The 18,392-nt window shown below is 35.8% G+C and overlaps 2 protein-coding genes across 3 annotated transcripts in view; one reads left to right on the forward strand and one right to left on the reverse strand.

The window, feature by feature from the left end:
- The window catches only part of ELOVL4 (ELOVL fatty acid elongase 4), a 32,141-nt gene extending 14,498 nt beyond the window's left edge, over positions 1-17,643 (forward strand). For both annotated transcript variants that reach the window (XM_032409396.1, XM_032409397.1), the window contains exons 2-6: positions 8,108-8,295; positions 9,483-9,563; positions 10,898-11,069; positions 12,649-12,776; positions 15,239-17,643. In XM_032409396.1, the coding sequence (XP_032265287.1) occupies positions 8,108-8,295; positions 9,483-9,563; positions 10,898-11,069; positions 12,649-12,776; positions 15,239-15,508 (839 nt within the window). In that variant the 3' untranslated portion in view covers positions 15,509-17,643. The remainder of the gene's footprint in view (positions 1-8,107; positions 8,296-9,482; positions 9,564-10,897; positions 11,070-12,648; positions 12,777-15,238) is intronic.
- On the reverse strand, positions 1,154-2,730 carry LOC116635450 (enhancer of rudimentary homolog). Its single transcript, XM_032409398.1, has one exon. It carries the CDS (start codon positions 2,106-2,108, stop codon positions 1,794-1,796), a length of 315 nt encoding a protein of 104 aa, XP_032265289.1. The 5' UTR covers positions 2,109-2,730; the 3' UTR covers positions 1,154-1,793.
- Positions 17,644-18,392: the final 749 nt, after the last annotated feature.

Raw genomic sequence — 18,392 nt, forward strand, 5'->3', positions numbered from 1 at the left:
TTCACTCTTAACTCTTACATCCATTCAGTCACTAAGTCTGTAGATTTTACTTTCATATCTGCCTATCTTGACCATCACCAGTGCAGCCCTCTAAATTCAGGTTTCCATAACTTCTGCAATATAGTGGTGTCCAAGCTGGCTGCCCACCAGAATCACCAGAGGAACTTTGAGATCACAGTCCTGGGCCCTATCCACAGAGATTTTGATTCAGTAGATCTGGGGTGGGGCCTAAGAATCTACACTTTCAACAGATTGTTCTTATGTGGGTGGCCCAGCAATATAGAGATGTTTGAGAACCACTGATCCAACTGGTTTCTCTGCCTCTTGAGGTCTCCTCTTCCCCTTCAGTCCATCTCCCATCGTTTCTGCCATTATCTTTTAAAAGCTAAATGTGATCCCCTGTTTTTAACCAATTAAGCATCTCCCCATTATCTACCAGGCAGATTCTAGCCTCTTCGGCATAGTTTGTAAGACTCTCCCAGGTCTGCTCTGACCCATAAGGCTCCAGTCACCGTTCTTTGTAAGTATCTGCTACCTCAAGCCTGCTTAGTTTCCAGAATAAATATGTTACTTCTTGCTTTGGGGCTATTTATACATATGGTTCTCTCTGCAAGAAGGCCTTCCTCCTCTCTGTTTGGCAAATTCCTCTTCCTTTTCTTCAAGAAACAATTTAAATGTCTGTTCTTGAAGTCCATCTTGTCCCCTCTCACCTGCCCTACCACTGTTCTTAAGACTGTCCCCTTGTCCTTACGACTTACACTTATCATCCTGCAAAGCAATAGATTTTTTATGTCTGTCTCCTTTTTCTAGTAAATGAGTTTTGAGAAGCAAGAACCAAATAACCTCCCCCAAATCACTTAGCTCAGAAGGGGTGGAGAGTCTTACCTGAAAGTCTGTTCTATCTGTCTATCATGCTGTGTGATTTTAAGATACAGATCAGGTTAAAAATAAAAACCTGTTGGTGGAGGGTATTTGAAGGAAGCCCCACTTCAGATATACCATTTTTCCTCCCACTTGTATAAAGGTATAATTTACACATAATAAAACTAACTCTTTTTAGTTAACAGTTGTGAGTTTTGACAAACACAACTGTATTGTAACCATGTAACGATGTAACCATTACATAACCATTACATACAGTTGTGTAACCATTATATGACAAAAACATACAGTTGTGTAACTATTACATGATCTTTATCATACAGATAAAATTGTATGATTAGTGAACTAACTAATGTTTGTAAATAAATCAATCCTACTTGGCATGAGCATTATGAAATAATCAAAATGTTCTAAATGGAAACGATTTCCTGAGAAAAAGTTACCCCTTAAGGGTCCAGAAGGGTTAAGGTAATGTGTCTTAGTAATTCTTATTATTAAAATATAGTCTTTTTTTTATAACTAAAGAACATTTATTCATTTTTCACTGACTTTATCTTGAGCATGTAACTAAACTGTCTCTACCCCCCCACCCCAACCTGAAGAAGGGTTAGTACAGTGAATGTTATAAAGCAGATATGAACAGTTTGAAGGACTGGAACCAAGATTAGCTGACAAACAACTTCAATCTAAATTATCATAAAAATGTTTAAGTAAAAAAAAAAGGGGAGGGGAAGGGGGCAATGGGGGTTTCAGATTGAACAAGATCCTCATATTTCATCTAATACATTCAATCCTGGCTAGAGTATACCAAAATGGAAACAGGATTACTATAATACAGAACTTCCACTACAGCACGCTGTACACACCTGTGTTCCAAGCCCACCCCCATCCCCCTACTGCTTCTAACTCAACTATTTCCCGGCCTGTTGGGCCTGCCGACGAAGGAGCACGTAGATCTTCTCTTTAATCCAGTCTTTGTTATAGGGCTGGTATGTCTGGGTATCAGCTCGGTAAACAAGGCAGCTGAGGTCTGCCAGATCGTCAATAAAATCAAACAACTGACTGATATCATATGTGATATAGGGGCTGTTGGGATTCATTCTCTTCAGATGTTCTTCATACATTTTACAAACACCTTCCATGGATTCATTCACAGATATATAGTCAGCATAAGTTCTGCCTTCCGGCCTCTTGGTAGACTGTACCAGCAAAATGGTGTGAGACATCGCGCCAAACCCTCTCGCTGCAGCCTCTTGCTCCTGAACTTATTTTCTATAATACTTAGCTTTAGGTTTGCTTAAATTTAATTTAAAAGGAGGATAAGGAATTCATTGCCAAAGAAGACAGCTCTTTCTACTTACGGAAAGACCCACTGCTTAGAAATTTTCTGAATTTAGGTGTAATTCAGCTTCCTAAAACTTCTTCTCATTGGTTCTAATTCTACACTCTAGAAATAGAGAATAAATCTGAGCTCTCTTTAGGTCTTTTAGCAATTGATGAGGCCTCTTTCTTTTCTCTAGGCTAGACATCCTTAGTTTTTTCCCACCTTTCTTTGTGGCATGGCCTCCAAAGCATTCATGATCCTAGACCAGTTCTGTCAGATGCAGCACCTAAGAAAGTGTGAGACTTGGTGTATCTCTTGTCCTTTTTTCTACTAAGGGAAATTTTGTAGGTCTCTTTTATTTTCTTTTCCTTGAAGAAACATGATTGATAGTCACAGTTCTATCTTAAAATATCACTTATACCAATAATTGAGGAAGAAATTGATGGAAATTGTCTCCCTTAAAATTAATGGATGTGAAGACTGAGTGGTACTGGAATAGCTGCTGGGATACCTGAGGCTCTTGACTTCTCTGAATCTCACTGTTAAGTTAAAGAGATCATGGAGCGCCTGGGTGGCTCAGATGGTTGGGCGTCTGCCTTCGGCTCAGGTCATGATCCCAGGGTCCTTGGATCGAGCCCCACATCGGGCTCCTGGCTCAGCGGGGAGTCTGCTTCTCCCTCTCCCTCTGCTCCTCCCACTGCTCATGCTCTGTCTCTATATATATCTCTGTGTCTCAAATGAATAAATAAAATCTTAAAAAAAAAAAGATAAAGAGATCATATCTAAATCTAAATCTAAATCTAAAATTCTACAGCCCTAGTTTAGGTAAAGGTTTCCATGTAATGGCTTAAAATTGTTAATAAGCTCAAAATAAGGGCAAAATCACTAACACATGAAGGCATAAATATGTTAATAAACATAGTAATAGTTACAAAATATAGGACAATTTGACAAATAAATCAACTAGAGTTAATTTATATTTGTGCCATATTGATCCCTCCCCCACCCCAAAGCGTTGCAAATAGAGAATTCCTAAGAATGTTATATAAAACCCATTTGAATCTTGGTATTCCTTGATGACAGAATTTGACTTCAGTGGTGGAAGGAAGAACAGGGTTTCAATTAATTGTTTTCTCTCTATTTTTTTTTCCCCTAATAAATTCATGATATGGAATCCTGTTCATAACTGTGTAGAGGGCGCCTGGGTGGCTCAGTCGGTTAAGCATCCACCTTGGGCTCAGGTCATGATCCCAGTGTCCTGGGATCCAGTCCCGCGTCAGGCTCCCTGCTCAGTGGGGAGTCTGCTTCTGCCTCTGCCCCTCCCCACTGCTTGTACGCTCTCTCTCTCAAAAATAAATAAATAAATAATCTTTAAAAAAATAACTGTAGAATTCAGATACTGACAGTATACTGGAAATATGTCTTCTTTTTACTCTAATGTGCATAATCTATATTTGGATTCAGTTTAACTCAAATTTAAGTAAATTAAGAAGATTTAATTTACCCCTGAAATATGTTATTTGAAACAAACAAAACCCATAGAAAGAGAGATCAGATTTGTCCTTACTAGAGGTGGAGGGGAGTGGGGAGTGTTGGAGGAAGGTGGTCAAAAGGTACAGTCTTCCAGTTGTAAACTAAATGAGCACTAGGGATACACTGAACAACATGATGACTAGAACACTGCTGTATGATACACAGGAACGTTGTTAAGAGTAAATCCTAAGAGTTCTCTTTACAAGGAAAACATTTTTTTCCCTTTATTCTTTTCTTCTTTCTTTTCTTTCTGTTATATCTATATGAAGAAGATAGACGTTAGCTGAACCTACTGTGGAACTCATTCACATTATGTGTAAATCAGACCATCAAGCTGTATGCCTTACACTTAAACAGTGAAGTTTGTCAATTATGTCTCATTAAAACGGGGGAGGGGAATCTAAGCAAATACACACATCTTTCTTGAAGAAAGGCAACATGTAAAAATATGTTATTGAAACATTTGAGTTCATGAAAGGCTGGATAATACATTATTTTAAGGTTATATAAAATACATAAAGCTTCAGTATTCATGATTTTCCTTTACTGTTCTAATTCCACAATTCCACATCTTTTTTCTTTTTTCTTTTTTTTGGGGTCAAGACTTGCGGGGGGACCTGTTATTAATGGTAAATTTTCATATCATTGTATGACACTATTGTGACTCACTCATTCCCTTTAAGTGGAAAAGGGAACAAGTAAAAGAAGCATGGATATTTGAATCTTGTCAGAAGTACTAAAGAAAAATTTATGCATATTTAGAAAGACACAAATAACTGCAAAGACATGGAGAAATATCATGTGAATATCATCGTAGGATGGCATTGTGATGCTGTGCTTCAGGTAGCTGACAGTTACTACAGCTTCCATAATGCTCATTGGAGGCAGGATTTTTGAGAGCGTTCTGACCCTGGTGAGCTGAAGGGCTAATTTGAGAAAGAGATGGTGTGTGAACTGTGGCCTTTTATAGGCTGAAGACAGGGTTTTGTTGAGTAGATGCTGATTGAATGCATGACTTGCACTGTTGGATAAAGAAATGGGGGCACTGCCTTTTTTCCCTGGAGAAAGCAATGAAGTAAAGACACTGCGCGCTTTATAGAGAGAGCACACATGTACCCCCTAAATACTGGATTGAAGTGTTGTTGACATCAGGTTCAAGTTGTATGCCAGCATAAAGGAGGATCTGGGAAGAGCTGTAGGAAAAGGTTGCTTTATGAAGAAAACTGGAATATCAGTAAATGTACTGTTGGATTTTATTTGAAGGGTTAGAGAATAAAGGACTAATATGAAAAAAATTACCCACTCATCATTTATTCATCAAATAAATGTTGTTTAAGCACCCTGATAAGCCTTGCAGTACACAAATGAGAGACCCAGACCCTGCCTTCAGGGAGATTACATTTTCAAGGAAAGTCACAGGACAGTGTGATGAGTGCCGTAGTGGTTTAGAAATGTGCAGGAACTTGCGTGCACAGTGGGTCCCCTGACCAATGAAAATTGCCCATTTTTTGGATCCAGTTTTCCTCACCTTCAATTCCATTCTTCCTCCTAATTATCATTTTTAAAAGTAACAATTTTCAGAAGTTAAAAAAAAAAAACCTAAAGGATTATCTAGTTTCTTGCTACTCAGAGGGTGGTCCATGGAATATTGACATAGCATCAGTTGGAGCTTCCTAGAAAATGCAGAATCTTCCTAAAAATGGGCTGCACCCCAGACCTACTGAGTCAGAACCTACCTTTTAACTATGCCCCTCACCCCTGTGATTTTTTTCTCATTCAAGTTGGAGAAGCACTAACTCATTCCCCTTCTTTCCAGCAGGTTTTATAGATGAAGGGATGAAGACAGATTGTGCCCTTTAAGTCCTCTGCACAGTAGTAGAGCTGATACTAAAACTCAGCCCATCTGTTTACTGATAGAGTCTAGAATGTCTTTTCTAATATCTCTGTTATTTCTTATCTACTCCCCTCTACCTTTTCACTCTTCGTTGGCCTCTGTTAGTGTTGCATATTGTCAGATCTTCAGCTTCTTACTCATGTCTCTTCCTCTCACTGTCTTTCTTAGTTCTGTCTTTAAACTTCTCTGTTGAAGGAGAGAATGGCATGGGCTAATCACACTATACATCAAAAAGGATGAGCATTTTTATTTATTCTTGATTTTGGGAAAATTTTTTACCTGTTTCTCTCATTTTTTTCAACTTGTTGCTCAGAACTTACTTTGAAGTCAGCAGGAATTCTGTGTGTGATTAAGAGTGATAGAATTGGGGCGCCTGGGCGGCTCAGTTGGTTGAGCAGCCGACTCTTGATTTTGACTCAGGTCGTGATCCCAGGGTCCTGGGATCGAGCCCCACATTGGGCTCCGTGCTCAGTGGGGAGTCTGCTTGAGGATTCTCTCTCTGCCTCTCCCTCTGCCCCTCCCCCACTCGCACGGGCTCTCTCCTTTCTCTCTAAATAAATCTTTTTTAAAAAAAGAGTGTGATATAATCTGTGATATTAGAAATTAGAATCTCCTTACTGATGAATTTATATTCCTCTCTTTGTTACATGGGATTATTTTATAACAGAATCCTTTTGCTCTTTGTATCAAACGCATGGAAAAAACTGTCTACCCTCTAGTTTCTGGATAGGAATAGGAAGCCGCAGCTACTCCTCTAGTTCCTGAAGTGAGTAGAGCAGGGCTTTAGGATTTAGAAGTTTGTCTTAAGTTTTTTTCCTATAGAAAATAAATATCTAAGTAGATAAATACCCCATGTTTTAAGGTGGACTCTGTCATAGAGAGATACATAGCAGGATAATATGACAATAATAAAGAAAAGCAAACAATCAGTGATAAGACCATAGTGGTACAATGCCTTCAACAAAAGTCAGCCACTCATCTTTTAAGCCACACCCTCTCATAAGAGGATTATTCTCTCTTGTCATGTAAGTGTTTTAGTTTATTTTTAACTCTGGAATATGTTTTGATTTGAGTGACAGAACCATAATTTCCATGAATAGATAGATAGTAAGCCTCTCCTGTAAACTCTGAAATAAAACCAGTTTTTGTTTTTTCTTGTTTTCATATGTGTTTTTCTTCCAAGTCACTAGCACATCTTTCTAACAACTCTTGTTTTATAGAAACATAGTTAATGTCACTTCCTGACTTTGGAGACTGTGTGATTAAACATTGTTCCATTTCTGTTTCTTTCCTTTTATCTTATTTTCTATCAATAGTGTATAGAAACAGACTAATTTTAAGTAAGATATTTTGAAACCGAATTATCTAATCCAGAGCTATTCTGCATATATAGTTTTAGTAAAGCTGACAGTTTAAATGGTGGGACATTGTAATGAGAAATTAAGTTAAATTCACTTAGGCTAGGTCTTAGGAACTGACTGAAAGGTAGGATTTTTTGTTGTTGTTGCTGTTTTAAAAATACATTCTTTTCCTCAGCATAGAACATAGAAGTGTTTTTGCATTACCAAGCATAAACTAGACATTAGATTCATAACCTATAAAATGCTGTTTAAGTTTCAGAAATATAAATTTCAGTACCTTTTTATAATGTATTAGAAAACAAATTTTTTTTAACCCTATATATATTTCATTATCATTCTTCTCTTAGAAATGTTACTTGTGGCGGAACTCTTATTACAAAATTGATTCAAGGTTGCATATTTGAATATTAAGGACAGTTGACTCATTTTAAATGAAATATTTATACACATATGAGGTAAATGCTTACAGCTTTAGAGAAAAGCACATAAGTTGTTTATATTCATGGCTAAATAGGCTCTTGCTATCAAAGAAAAAGAAAAATGTCTTGAATGTGATGATTTCCATTTAAAGAAATCATAGAACTGTAATCCCCCTAATTTTTACCCCAAATATAACTGTACTCTTGTCCTCAGTATCCAAAAATATTCCAGGGAATGGCTTCCATTGCTCTACCTCTTCAGTTTACTATTCTTCTCCTGCTTTAGGCAAGGAGGGCGCAGCTTCCAAACTGTACTGATACATTTCACATGTTTAATATGAAAGACAAGTTTCTCCTTAAAATATTTATTTTCTGTCTATGTAGTCTTTCATCAGCTTTTCGTGCCCAGCTTGTCCTATGTTTATAGCAAGGTTTATTTCTGGTCTTTGTTCTCTAGGTCTCTATAAAACTTAATGTGTGCTGTATGTGATGAAACATTATTTTCAAAAGCTACTCACAAGAATTGGTCTCATATCTTTGGTTTTAATGTCATGTATTTTTGTCGTGACTCAAAGAAAACTGACCCGCATTTGGTCAAATTAGGAAAAAAGCTAAGTTGAAATATTATAATTCCTAACACGTTCATTCCAAACAAATTTATTGTTTAACGAATTTAATGTTTTGTTCTCTCTAGATAAACGTGTGGAGAACTGGCCTCTGATGCAGTCTCCATGGCCTACACTCTGTATAAGTACGCTTTATCTCCTGTTCGTGTGGCTGGGTCCGAAATGGATGAAGGACCGAGAACCTTTCCAGATGCGTTTAGTGCTCATTATCTATAATTTTGGAATGGTTTTGCTTAACCTGTTTATCTTCAGAGAGGTAGGTTTAACTAAAGTCACCTTATTATTCCCCAGGGTTATTGAAAATTAAGAAATTAGAATATGTAAAAACCATCATTGTATATTGTATCCCAAGATAACTGTTGTCTACTCTAAAAGTAAATTTTACTTTATTGACATTTTTTATGTTTGGATAACAAAAATATGAAACATTTGGAAAGTATAGGACAGTTGTTTAAAATGGAATGTTGAAGCAGACACACTAGATTCCAAAATAACCGTTATTAACTGACAGTAGAAGTAATTTAACTTTTCTGAGACTTATTTTCCCCATCTGTAAACTGGGGATAAACACCTGCCTTCTAGATCAGAGATAAGTGAAATAATTTTTTCATAGTGTAAGTAGTCAGTAAATAGTTGTAGCTCTTTATTTATAATTCTTAGCAGTTTCAGGTTTGGTCATATTTTGATCAAAATATGCAGATGTAAAATACTGATTTCGAGTTAAATCCTATTACATAATATCATTGTATTTTGGGTTGGAACAAAAATGAGTTAACTGTTATACACTGTTGCTGCTAATCATCTTGTACTTTTCTGGACTCCAGCAAATTCTCCATGACATTCTGAAAAGAAATCCTAAAGGTTAGATTGACATAGGCATTTTTTAAGTTGTAAGAGTGGAAGGAATTTTTTTCCCAAGTGGAAGGAATTTGTTTCCCAAGAGATTCCTCATTAAAATTCTGTATGAACCCAGAGAACTGGGCTGGTGAAATGCTAGGAAAATAAACACTACTCTCCTTTAAAAAAATCTGTAATTGACAACTTAGTCTATAGAATCTCAACTTCATAAAAACTTTAATTTATTTGGATACTTTGACCTCATTTGTTAGATATAAACCACATTGGATCAAGAATAGAAATCAGTGCACCTGTTGGATCTGAGTCATGGTTAATCAAAATTTCTCTTGATATAATAAAGTAGATAAGAGTTGAAGTCTCAGCCAAGAGTTACATGTGATTTTTAATTTAGATTTCAATTTTAGAATAAATTGACACACAGCAAATTTTAGAAACTCCCAACACATTAAATGTTTAATGAATTTCAATTTTTTTTATATAAAATTGCTCTTTAAAATAATTTGAAAGGTTGCATGTTGTATTTAGTGTTTTTAAATTCCATATCTACTAAAACTTTATTTTAAATATTATTCCCCTTTTTTCCAGTTATTCATGGGATCATATAATGCAGGATACAGCTATATTTGCCAGAGTGTGGATTATTCTGATAATGTTAATGAAGTTAGGGTAAGTATATTCAAAATACCATTCATCAGTAGAAATGGGTTTAATTTTATAATCCCCACTCTGAAAAACATACTTTCATAGAGTGGTAAAAATGTATAGGATTGTGTTGAGTCAGTAAAGCTATGCTTTTCTTTAAAAGTACATAATTTAAAATGTTTTCATAGCTATAGTGTCCTATTTGATTGTGTGAGAGTGAATATGTGTTGGATTACTAGAATGCAGTACTTAAGAACAAAAAATTTCCATGTTTAGTGTAAAGATGATATTTTGGATTTTTGTGTTTTGGGTCAAGAATAGAAACTCATAGAGTCTAATTCATTTGTTAAGAGTCTGAGGAAAAACAAATGTTGTATAAACTATGTAATGTTTAGTAAGTTAAGCATAGCACAATTTGTATAGGTATAAACTCAGTTTTTATTATATTTGCAGAAAAATAAACCATTGGTAATATAATGTTATATTTTACTTTCTGGTCACCCTTGACATACAAAGATTTATAGACAGATTTCAGTTATATACTGTCTTCTTTGTTGTTTGTACATAGGACACACATCATAGAAAGTAGGTAACATAAAAAATGTTGAGTTTAGGTTACTCTTATAGTTGGGTTCTTGTAAAATATTTTAAAACATTTACAGAGGTCACCTCTCACTGGATCCTTGGATCCTTAATCTCAGCATGTAACGTAATCTTTCTGTACCATCTGGTGTCTTAATTAGAGCCTAGGAAAAGAAAGGACTTATTCATGTAAGTAGGATTATATTTATGACCTAGGAAATATTTGTTATTTTTGTTTGTTTGTGTGTTTTAATTTACCACTTTAAAGATTTTACTGCCTAATACAAAGTACTGTGGTTAGGTATTTATTTTGTTGCACATGTTAAAGTGAGAGACCAAAGCTAACAGAGACCAGTTGCTACACAAACATACTTGCAAGAATATCTGAGGTATAGTATAGGCTAAGCATGAACAACTGAAATACCTTTACAAAGTAAGTATCTTGATTTTTCTGCCACACTGAAAAACATAGCAGTATGAAGGTATTTATAGCTCTGTGTTCAGCAGTTTGGTACTTCATGACATCTATCTATGTAAAAGACTAAAAATTTTCTCTAAATCGTTGCCACTGGGTAAATATAGATTTGGAGTCTTTCTTTCCCATCTTTTCCCCATGGATAGATGCCTAGGTTTCGCACCTACTTAGGCAAAAATGATTCCGTGCCTTGTACATTTTGTGCAATAAAGATTGTTTAGGACTAACTTAACAATAAATGGAAAACCATATGATAGTGTCACTCTGGTATTTGTAACATGCTTTTCCTTTCTTTTTATAGATAGCTGCTGCTCTGTGGTGGTACTTTGTATCTAAAGGGGTTGAGTATTTGGACACGGTGTTTTTTATCCTGAGGAAGAAAAACAACCAAGTCTCTTTCCTTCATGTATATCATCACTGTACAATGTTTACATTGTGGTGGATTGGAATTAAATGGGTCGCAGGGGGACAAGGTGAGTATTTTGGGACATACCTGCATATATTAAATTATGTATATGTGTTGGGTGGAAAAGTAATGAGAAGCTGGAAATTTGACTTGGTCTTTAACTTGCTTGCATAGTTAATTATTTCTGTGTTAATTTCATTTTAAAGAAATATGAAGAAAAAAAGAAATTTGAAGAAAGCAAAGTTTTGGCTTTTTATCTGTGGCTACTTAAATACCTAAAGATTTGCCTCAGAGATAAGCATAAACTAATCTTAAATGTAGCAAATAATTTTTGATGGGGAGCAATTATAGTGGTTCTGACTCAAAGGATACTGAGCTAGGGGCACGTGGGTGACTCAGTTAAGCATCTGACTCTTGATTTCAGCTCAGGTCTTGATCTCAGGGTCGTGAGTTCAAGCCCTGCATTGGGTTCCACACTGGGTGTGGAGCCTACTTAAAAAAAAAAAAGAGAGAGAGACAAAGGATACTAAGCTTTAACTTCTCAGTTTGAAGCCTCCATCGCCAGTCCAAGCCCAGAGCCCACTCTTGCTCTAAAATGGGCCTTAAATGAACCTGTTGGTTCTTACTCAAAGGAAATTGTAAATAGCCTTGTTAAAGAGGATCTGAATTCACAGTTTGGTCAAGATAGGTCTTCAGCTTTTCAGATGCCTGTAAATTGAAGATTATTTACATCACTGAGCTGGAAACAGACTATTTCTCTGTTGGGGACCCAGGGTACAGGTCATTATAGTAGTACAGTTTGCCTTCTACTTTCATTTAAAACTGTTTAGAAACCTAAGAAATAAGTACTATTTTGTTGTTGATACGTGTATGTTGATATGTTTATGTTGATATGTTAGTATGCCATCTGAAGGCAATAATGAGGCTTTAAAAATCTATTTTTTAAAAGGTCCTTTTTATTTTATTATTTTTTAAAGATTTTATTTATTTGGGAGAGAGAGAGAGACAGAGTGTGAGAGGGGGGAGGGTCAGAGGGAGAAGCAGACTTCCCACTGAGCAGGGAGCCCAATGCAGGGCTCGATCCCAGGACCCCAGGATCATGACCTGAGCCGAAGGCAGATGCTTAACCGACTGAGCCACCCAGGCGCCCCTTATTATTATTTTTTTAGGTAATCTCTATACCCCACGTGGGGCTTGAACTTACGACTCCCACCAAGATCAAGAGTCCCATGCTCTTCCAACTGAGCCAGCCAGGTGCCCCATTAAAAATCTGTTTAAACAATTATATGTACCATGACTTTTTTCCCAAGAATAATAGCATGGAAAATAATACAGGCAATAGTTTCTGTATTATGGCATACTTAAGTCACTGGGGTACTCCATTTGGAAACTTGCCACTGTGAAAGCCCCTTGCATTTGAAGAACACTCATTTTTATTTATATGCTAAAAGCCTGAGTCTAAACTTTAAAAATACCTAATGTGATCTGAAGAGAAGTCTTTTCCATTATTACTACTTTACAATTTTTATTCCTAATCTGTACTCAAGATTAAATGTTAGAAAATAATGTGGATTCATTTATTTTATGTCCAGATGGCTTATTGCCTACTAAAGTTTTCTGTACCTTATAATTCTGTTTTTCTGAAGCATTTTTTGGAGCACAGCTGAATTCCTTCATCCATGTGATTATGTACTCATACTACGGGTTAACTGCATTTGGCCCGTGGATTCAGAAGTATCTTTGGTGGAAACGATACTTGACCATGTTGCAGCTGGTGAGTTAAATGCTTCTAAAGTTGCTTCTGGCGAAACACTGCAAATATTTGAATTTACTAATTTTAAGGGCTAAGTTATCCTTGACAATTTCCTGTTACAAAGTTGACTTTCTCTGTGCTCCAGCTGTGGGAGTTGAGGCTGCTTGGCTCTGAGCTTCTTGTTCATAGACCTAGTTGTCACTGCCACTAATTTTTTTAATGTTCTTAAAAGACTAAACACAACTCTTGTCTAAGAGAAATGTTCTTTAAAAATATCTGTGAAATGGATGAGTCAAGATCTAAGCACACCGTGAAGTACATAGACTCATATATGACCAGAAAAATAATGTAAGTTCTCTGTCAGGTGATTTTTTTTAACTTAAAATGTTATTATTACCTCTCTTCATCCTGCTCTTGCTTGAATTTTGTTTTCTATTCTATTTTTCAGTCCTTGTTAACAGATCCCATACATTTAGGATATAAAAGTTGAAGAGAAGGCACACAACCAAGGAAAGGGTGGGATAAAGGAAGGGAACAAAGACAAGAGAACTCCTCTTAATTCTCTAACACACAGTCCTAGAGAGCAGAGCTAGGTATTCTCAAATCCTAGCCTTTAGAGCAGACAATTTTCAGCACATACCCCTCGTGGGACTTCTTGTAGCGTCTGGGTACCTCAGTGAAACATTCAAGCAAGGTGCTAGCCCAGTCATCAAAGTGGAAATCCACACCAACCTGGTCGCTGTTCTTCAAGCCTTGGAATTTATTATAATTTGCTGTAATGATAGCATGCGCACAATTTATCAGTGGGATCACATTTGGAAATGCTATTTATCAGTGGGATCACATTTGGAAATGCTATTTAAGTTGCTAAACAGCTGGCTGGCTGAACAGGAAACACAACTTTTGGGGAATGCTGGGTGGGAAAGATTCATTTGTAACTAAAATGCTACAGGAAACTTCCTCCAGTTTTTGTGCAAGCTGTTTATATAGTTGGTGTAATTCATTTCTTTCAGTAATTAGAAAATGGGCACAAGAAAATGAAGAGATGACAAAAGTCATCTGAACTCTTTATATCTAGTCCTCACTTGAGCCTCCTTGAGTGATGCCATACTTAATCACACATATATACGTAACCCTTTTGGTGACTTAGGTTCTAAGAACCATTGTCAAATCAAAAGTTCTTAAAATCTGGATTTTTCCATGGAAAATTTAAAGTTTTTTAGTCTGATCTAAATTTGGGGCTTACATGGAATAAATGAATTTAATCATATTTAATATAATAAATAATATGGATAATGCTATGCTTAAAAGAAAAAACACAATTGCCCATTCCAAATAGGATGTCAGTTTCGTGAAGAGTTGAATATTTCTAAGCCAGAAGTTCTCACAACAGTTAATCATGTAAGTTAATCTTGTAAAAAGTTAACCCTTGTTAACACTGTGGAATTCATAATTCTTATATTGAGAACCACTCATTTATTGATATATTGGAATTTCAACTGATTTGCCTTATCTGAATTACAAAGCATCTTAATTTTGGCTTTTCTTCTTTTAAAAACTTTTAAAGTTGAAAGTGAGTCTTTTTGCACTTGTTCTCAAATATCTACTAAATTTTACAAAAAATCTTAATTTGTAAAGGATAGTGTTAATTCATTTAGAGAGGGAGAGAGAGCGAGCACATGGGGTCAGGGGGTGGGTGGGAGGATAGGAGAGGGAGAGAATCTCAAGCAGACTCTACACTGAGCATGGAGCCCTTCACAGGGCTCAATCCCATGACCCATGAGATCATGACCTGAGCTGAAATCAAGAGTTGGACGCTTAACTGACTGAGCCTCCCAGGTGCCCCAAGGATAGTGTTAATTCAAATACAGTATTACCTGTGTGCTATTTTGTAAGAAATAAATAATGAACCCTTTCGATAGGTTCATTTTTAAAAGTATATTTACCATTCCACTGATAGTTTTGTGGAAAAAAATCAGTCTAAAATGTGGGAGGAAAACAAATATCAAAAAGAGTGTATGGTACTATTAGTTTATTCTCTTAGGCCATGGATATTCCCTCTCATTAATAACATCATTCAACATTATCCAACAAATACGCATTGAGTCCAGACCCTGTGTCAAGGACTCCTCATGGAGCAACACAGAGCCATACCCTCTGAAGTTATATACTAGTGGGAAGATGGACAATCAAGAAGTTAAGAAGTCCAGATAGTTTTGTTATAAAGAAAAAAGCCCACACCAAACAAAAGCCCTCATTAATGGGATTGAGAACACCAGCTGGATGGAGTTCCTTTGTCCTAGCTGGCAGAAAGCCCTTGCTGAGGGGATGACATCTGAGCTGCAACCTGGTGGATGAGAGGGAGCTGGAGTCTATTGAACTTTGGACAGTGTGGCAAGATTCGGGCCTATCTTAGCTAGATAGAAGATTCTGATGTTGTTAGAAGTTACTTACAATTCCTACATTGTTGTTTTGTTTTTCAGGTTCAGTTCCATGTGACCATTGGACACACAGCGCTGTCTCTTTACACAGATTGTCCCTTCCCCAAATGGATGCACTGGGCCCTCATTGCCTACGCGATCAGCTTCATATTTCTCTTTCTTAACTTCTATGTTCGGACATACAAAGAGCCTAAGAAAGCAAAAACTGGAAAAACAGCTGTGAATGGTATTTCAGCAAATGGTGTGAGCAAATCAGAGAAACAATTAGAAAATGGAAAAAAGCAGAAAAATGGAAAAGCAAAAGGAGAGTAAATTGAACTGGGCCTTAACTGTTGTTGACAGTGAGGAAGTTCCCATTTCATATAAAATTTCAGGGAAAACAGAAGCAAATGAGGGTTTGGAGGTGGAGAGAAAAAGGCAAATGTGCTCTATGTCTTAGTAACCTTTAGATAGAGTAAAGTGTTAAATACAATGCCCGGATGTTTTATTTATGAAGTTTTATTTTAAACATTTTTTTTTTTATTAGCCTTGATGTTGTCCAGACCAAAGCAATCATTATGTGACTTTGGAGGCTCTCCCTCTGTTCATATCCATTTGTCTAAAGCATGAGATTTTTCATGTATCTTATATACATTCTTCAGTCAGATGATCACAGAAACACAGTATGAATTTTTTGGCTAAATTAGTATTACCTACTGATTACAATCAGTTACCTTACATTTTCTGGTCCGAAGCTGGAACGGTAGATACTTTAAAATTTGCACATTTGAATTCATTTGCTGACTGGAATGGTCGAATCTCTCCACCTCTAGTCTGAATATACCCTTTTGGTTGTAATTAAATTTAAAAAATCTGATGATCTCTGTAGATTCTTAGAGGCTTGATGATGATGGTGTTGGTGAAAATAAGAAAGAATTACAGTAAAATCCTGTTTAGCGACCCAAAGGTCACCATGACTTGCGGCACAAATCACTGTGGGAAACAATTTTTGTGATGAAAAGGCAGCCTTTCAAAATACTCCTGTTACTATCAGAAATATATTATGAAAATTAAGATTATTGTCTGATTGGAACATGAAACAACTCATCTTTATTAGTAACATCATAAAAGAGCTACATTTATGTGCTGTTAGAAGAGAATATGTTGATTTTTATCAGGCTTTCCTTGTTTTGATTTGTGGCTGTTACCGACTTTTCATATGTGGAAATATACCTACCTCTGTTGGAAAGAACATTTAAAATTAAATAAATTTTAATTAAAAAATCAAGGAGTCCTCTAATGTAAATTTCAATATTAACTTTCGAATCCGCTAGTATTTTTTTGCCTTTTTTTTTTTTTTTTTTTTTTTTACAAATAGCATACACCCAACTTTTCTGTGAAACTATCCTTCTCTTTCAATATGTTTAGTTTTGGAGTGATATTTTCCTTACGACAAAGTTGCAAGATCTTATTTATTAACTAGATATGAAGTGTAAACCCATTTTGGTGCAATATTCTTGACTCCTTGGTGCTAAAGATCATTAAATTTAGTGAGTGATTGTTACATGGTGTTCATTGTTAAGACACAAAATGAATAAAAGTAAGAGTAGTCAGAACCAGAAAATGAAGTTTACTATTTACAAATGAAGTGTTTCATGTAATATAAATGAACAACTGGAAATACACTCGCAGAGAACTTGTACATTATCTTATTGCATAGGTTGAATTGTTAAGGGATGTTGACCAGGGATCATTATAGAAAGAGAAAATATGACCAAAAAAAAAAAAGCATGAATATTTCTAAGTTATCTCAACATGTCAAAACTGCATGTGCAGGATATATGCTGTTTGTGCAGACAAACTATTTTAGAATATTTTGTAAACTATAAAATATTTATTGTGCATCAAAATTACACACTTTTTCCCCCGGAAGGCATGCAGTCATGAGAAATACAGACTATTTGCAACACTTACAATGGTTTGACCTGAAAGGATTCGACACCTTTGTCTTTGCTGCTCGGTGTGTAATGACTAGAGATTTGTAAATCTTTGTGAACGTTCTGTACTGGTTCCCCAGACCTATTCATTCCCTGCTACCTGATTTCAGCACAATAAATATACAACTGCTGTGGGAAAAATGATTTTTTTTGTTAATCAATTTATTATGTAAATTATCTGCTAGATGTTTATTTGATTCAGTTGTTAATATTCAAAATTCTCTTCTGCTGCCAATTTCTACTGTAGAGAAAAAGTGAAACTAGAATATTCCTGGAGAAAAGCTTATTTTTTTTTTATGGTGGCATATTTTTACTTTAAAAATTAGTTGCCTTTGGAAGAGCTTTTGGATCCAGACATAAAACATAATTTTCTTCTAAACTACTCTTGCATTTGTCATTTCAAATGTAAGCTTTAATATTTTTTAATGCTGTGGGTTTTCTTGGTTCCAAAAATAAAGTGGAGGAGCCCTTATGTTCTTACATTAGATCATTCAGCTCTTATTACAATTTTTAAGGTTCTTTATCTAAGATGACTCTAAGCTGTGATATGCAGCCTGTTCTGGTAGCTTTCATAATTTATCAGTCATCACACTAAGTTGCATACCTCATACCTAAAAATCAGTGGAGGAGGACTGCATCCTTTTTTTGGTAAAACTTTGTCAGTAACTAAAGAAATTTTTTCTTACACAGAAAACAAGGAATTTATTAAATATTTGCAATGGCTAGAAATACCTTAGGCATGTACAGTGCATTTTCCAGTAGAATCATCAATGACTGTATCTCTTCTTTTTTTTCTGTGTTACCCTTGGCTTTGTTTTGCTGATGGACACTGACTAATGACTGGTTTCAGTTTTAGCATTATTAATTTAGTCATTCTCTTTTTCTCTCTTTCCGCACACTTCTTGGGTATTCAAAAATATTTTCATATGGATTTTTATATTCACATTCTAGAACCTAGAATCTAGTGTTTTGTAGTTTATTAGGAATGTTTTAATTTACAGATTTGTTCCATATATGCAAGTCAGTTATCCTTTAAGTAAGAAAGAGAAGTGAGGTGGAAGTGATTTTTCCTGCCCTATCCATCTGATAATACAACAGTCCAGGCATTACATACATACTGATGATTGGGACCTTTGTGAGAATGTGACATCATGCTGAGCTGTCCTGCTCTCTCAGCTCATGTCTTGTCTTAGCCTAAAGCTCAGCCAGCTGAATTCCTG

This window comes from Phoca vitulina, unplaced genomic scaffold (genome assembly GCF_004348235.1).
Source record: "Phoca vitulina isolate PV1807 unplaced genomic scaffold, GSC_HSeal_1.0 scaffold11, whole genome shotgun sequence".
NCBI lineage: Eukaryota > Metazoa > Chordata > Mammalia > Carnivora > Phocidae > Phoca > Phoca vitulina.

What these genes read in the sequence shown, in the direction of transcription:
- LOC116635450 (XM_032409398.1), bottom strand. Translation starts at nt 2,108, where the DNA reads ATGTCTCACACCATTTTGCTGGTACAGTCTACCAAGAGGCCGGAAGGC.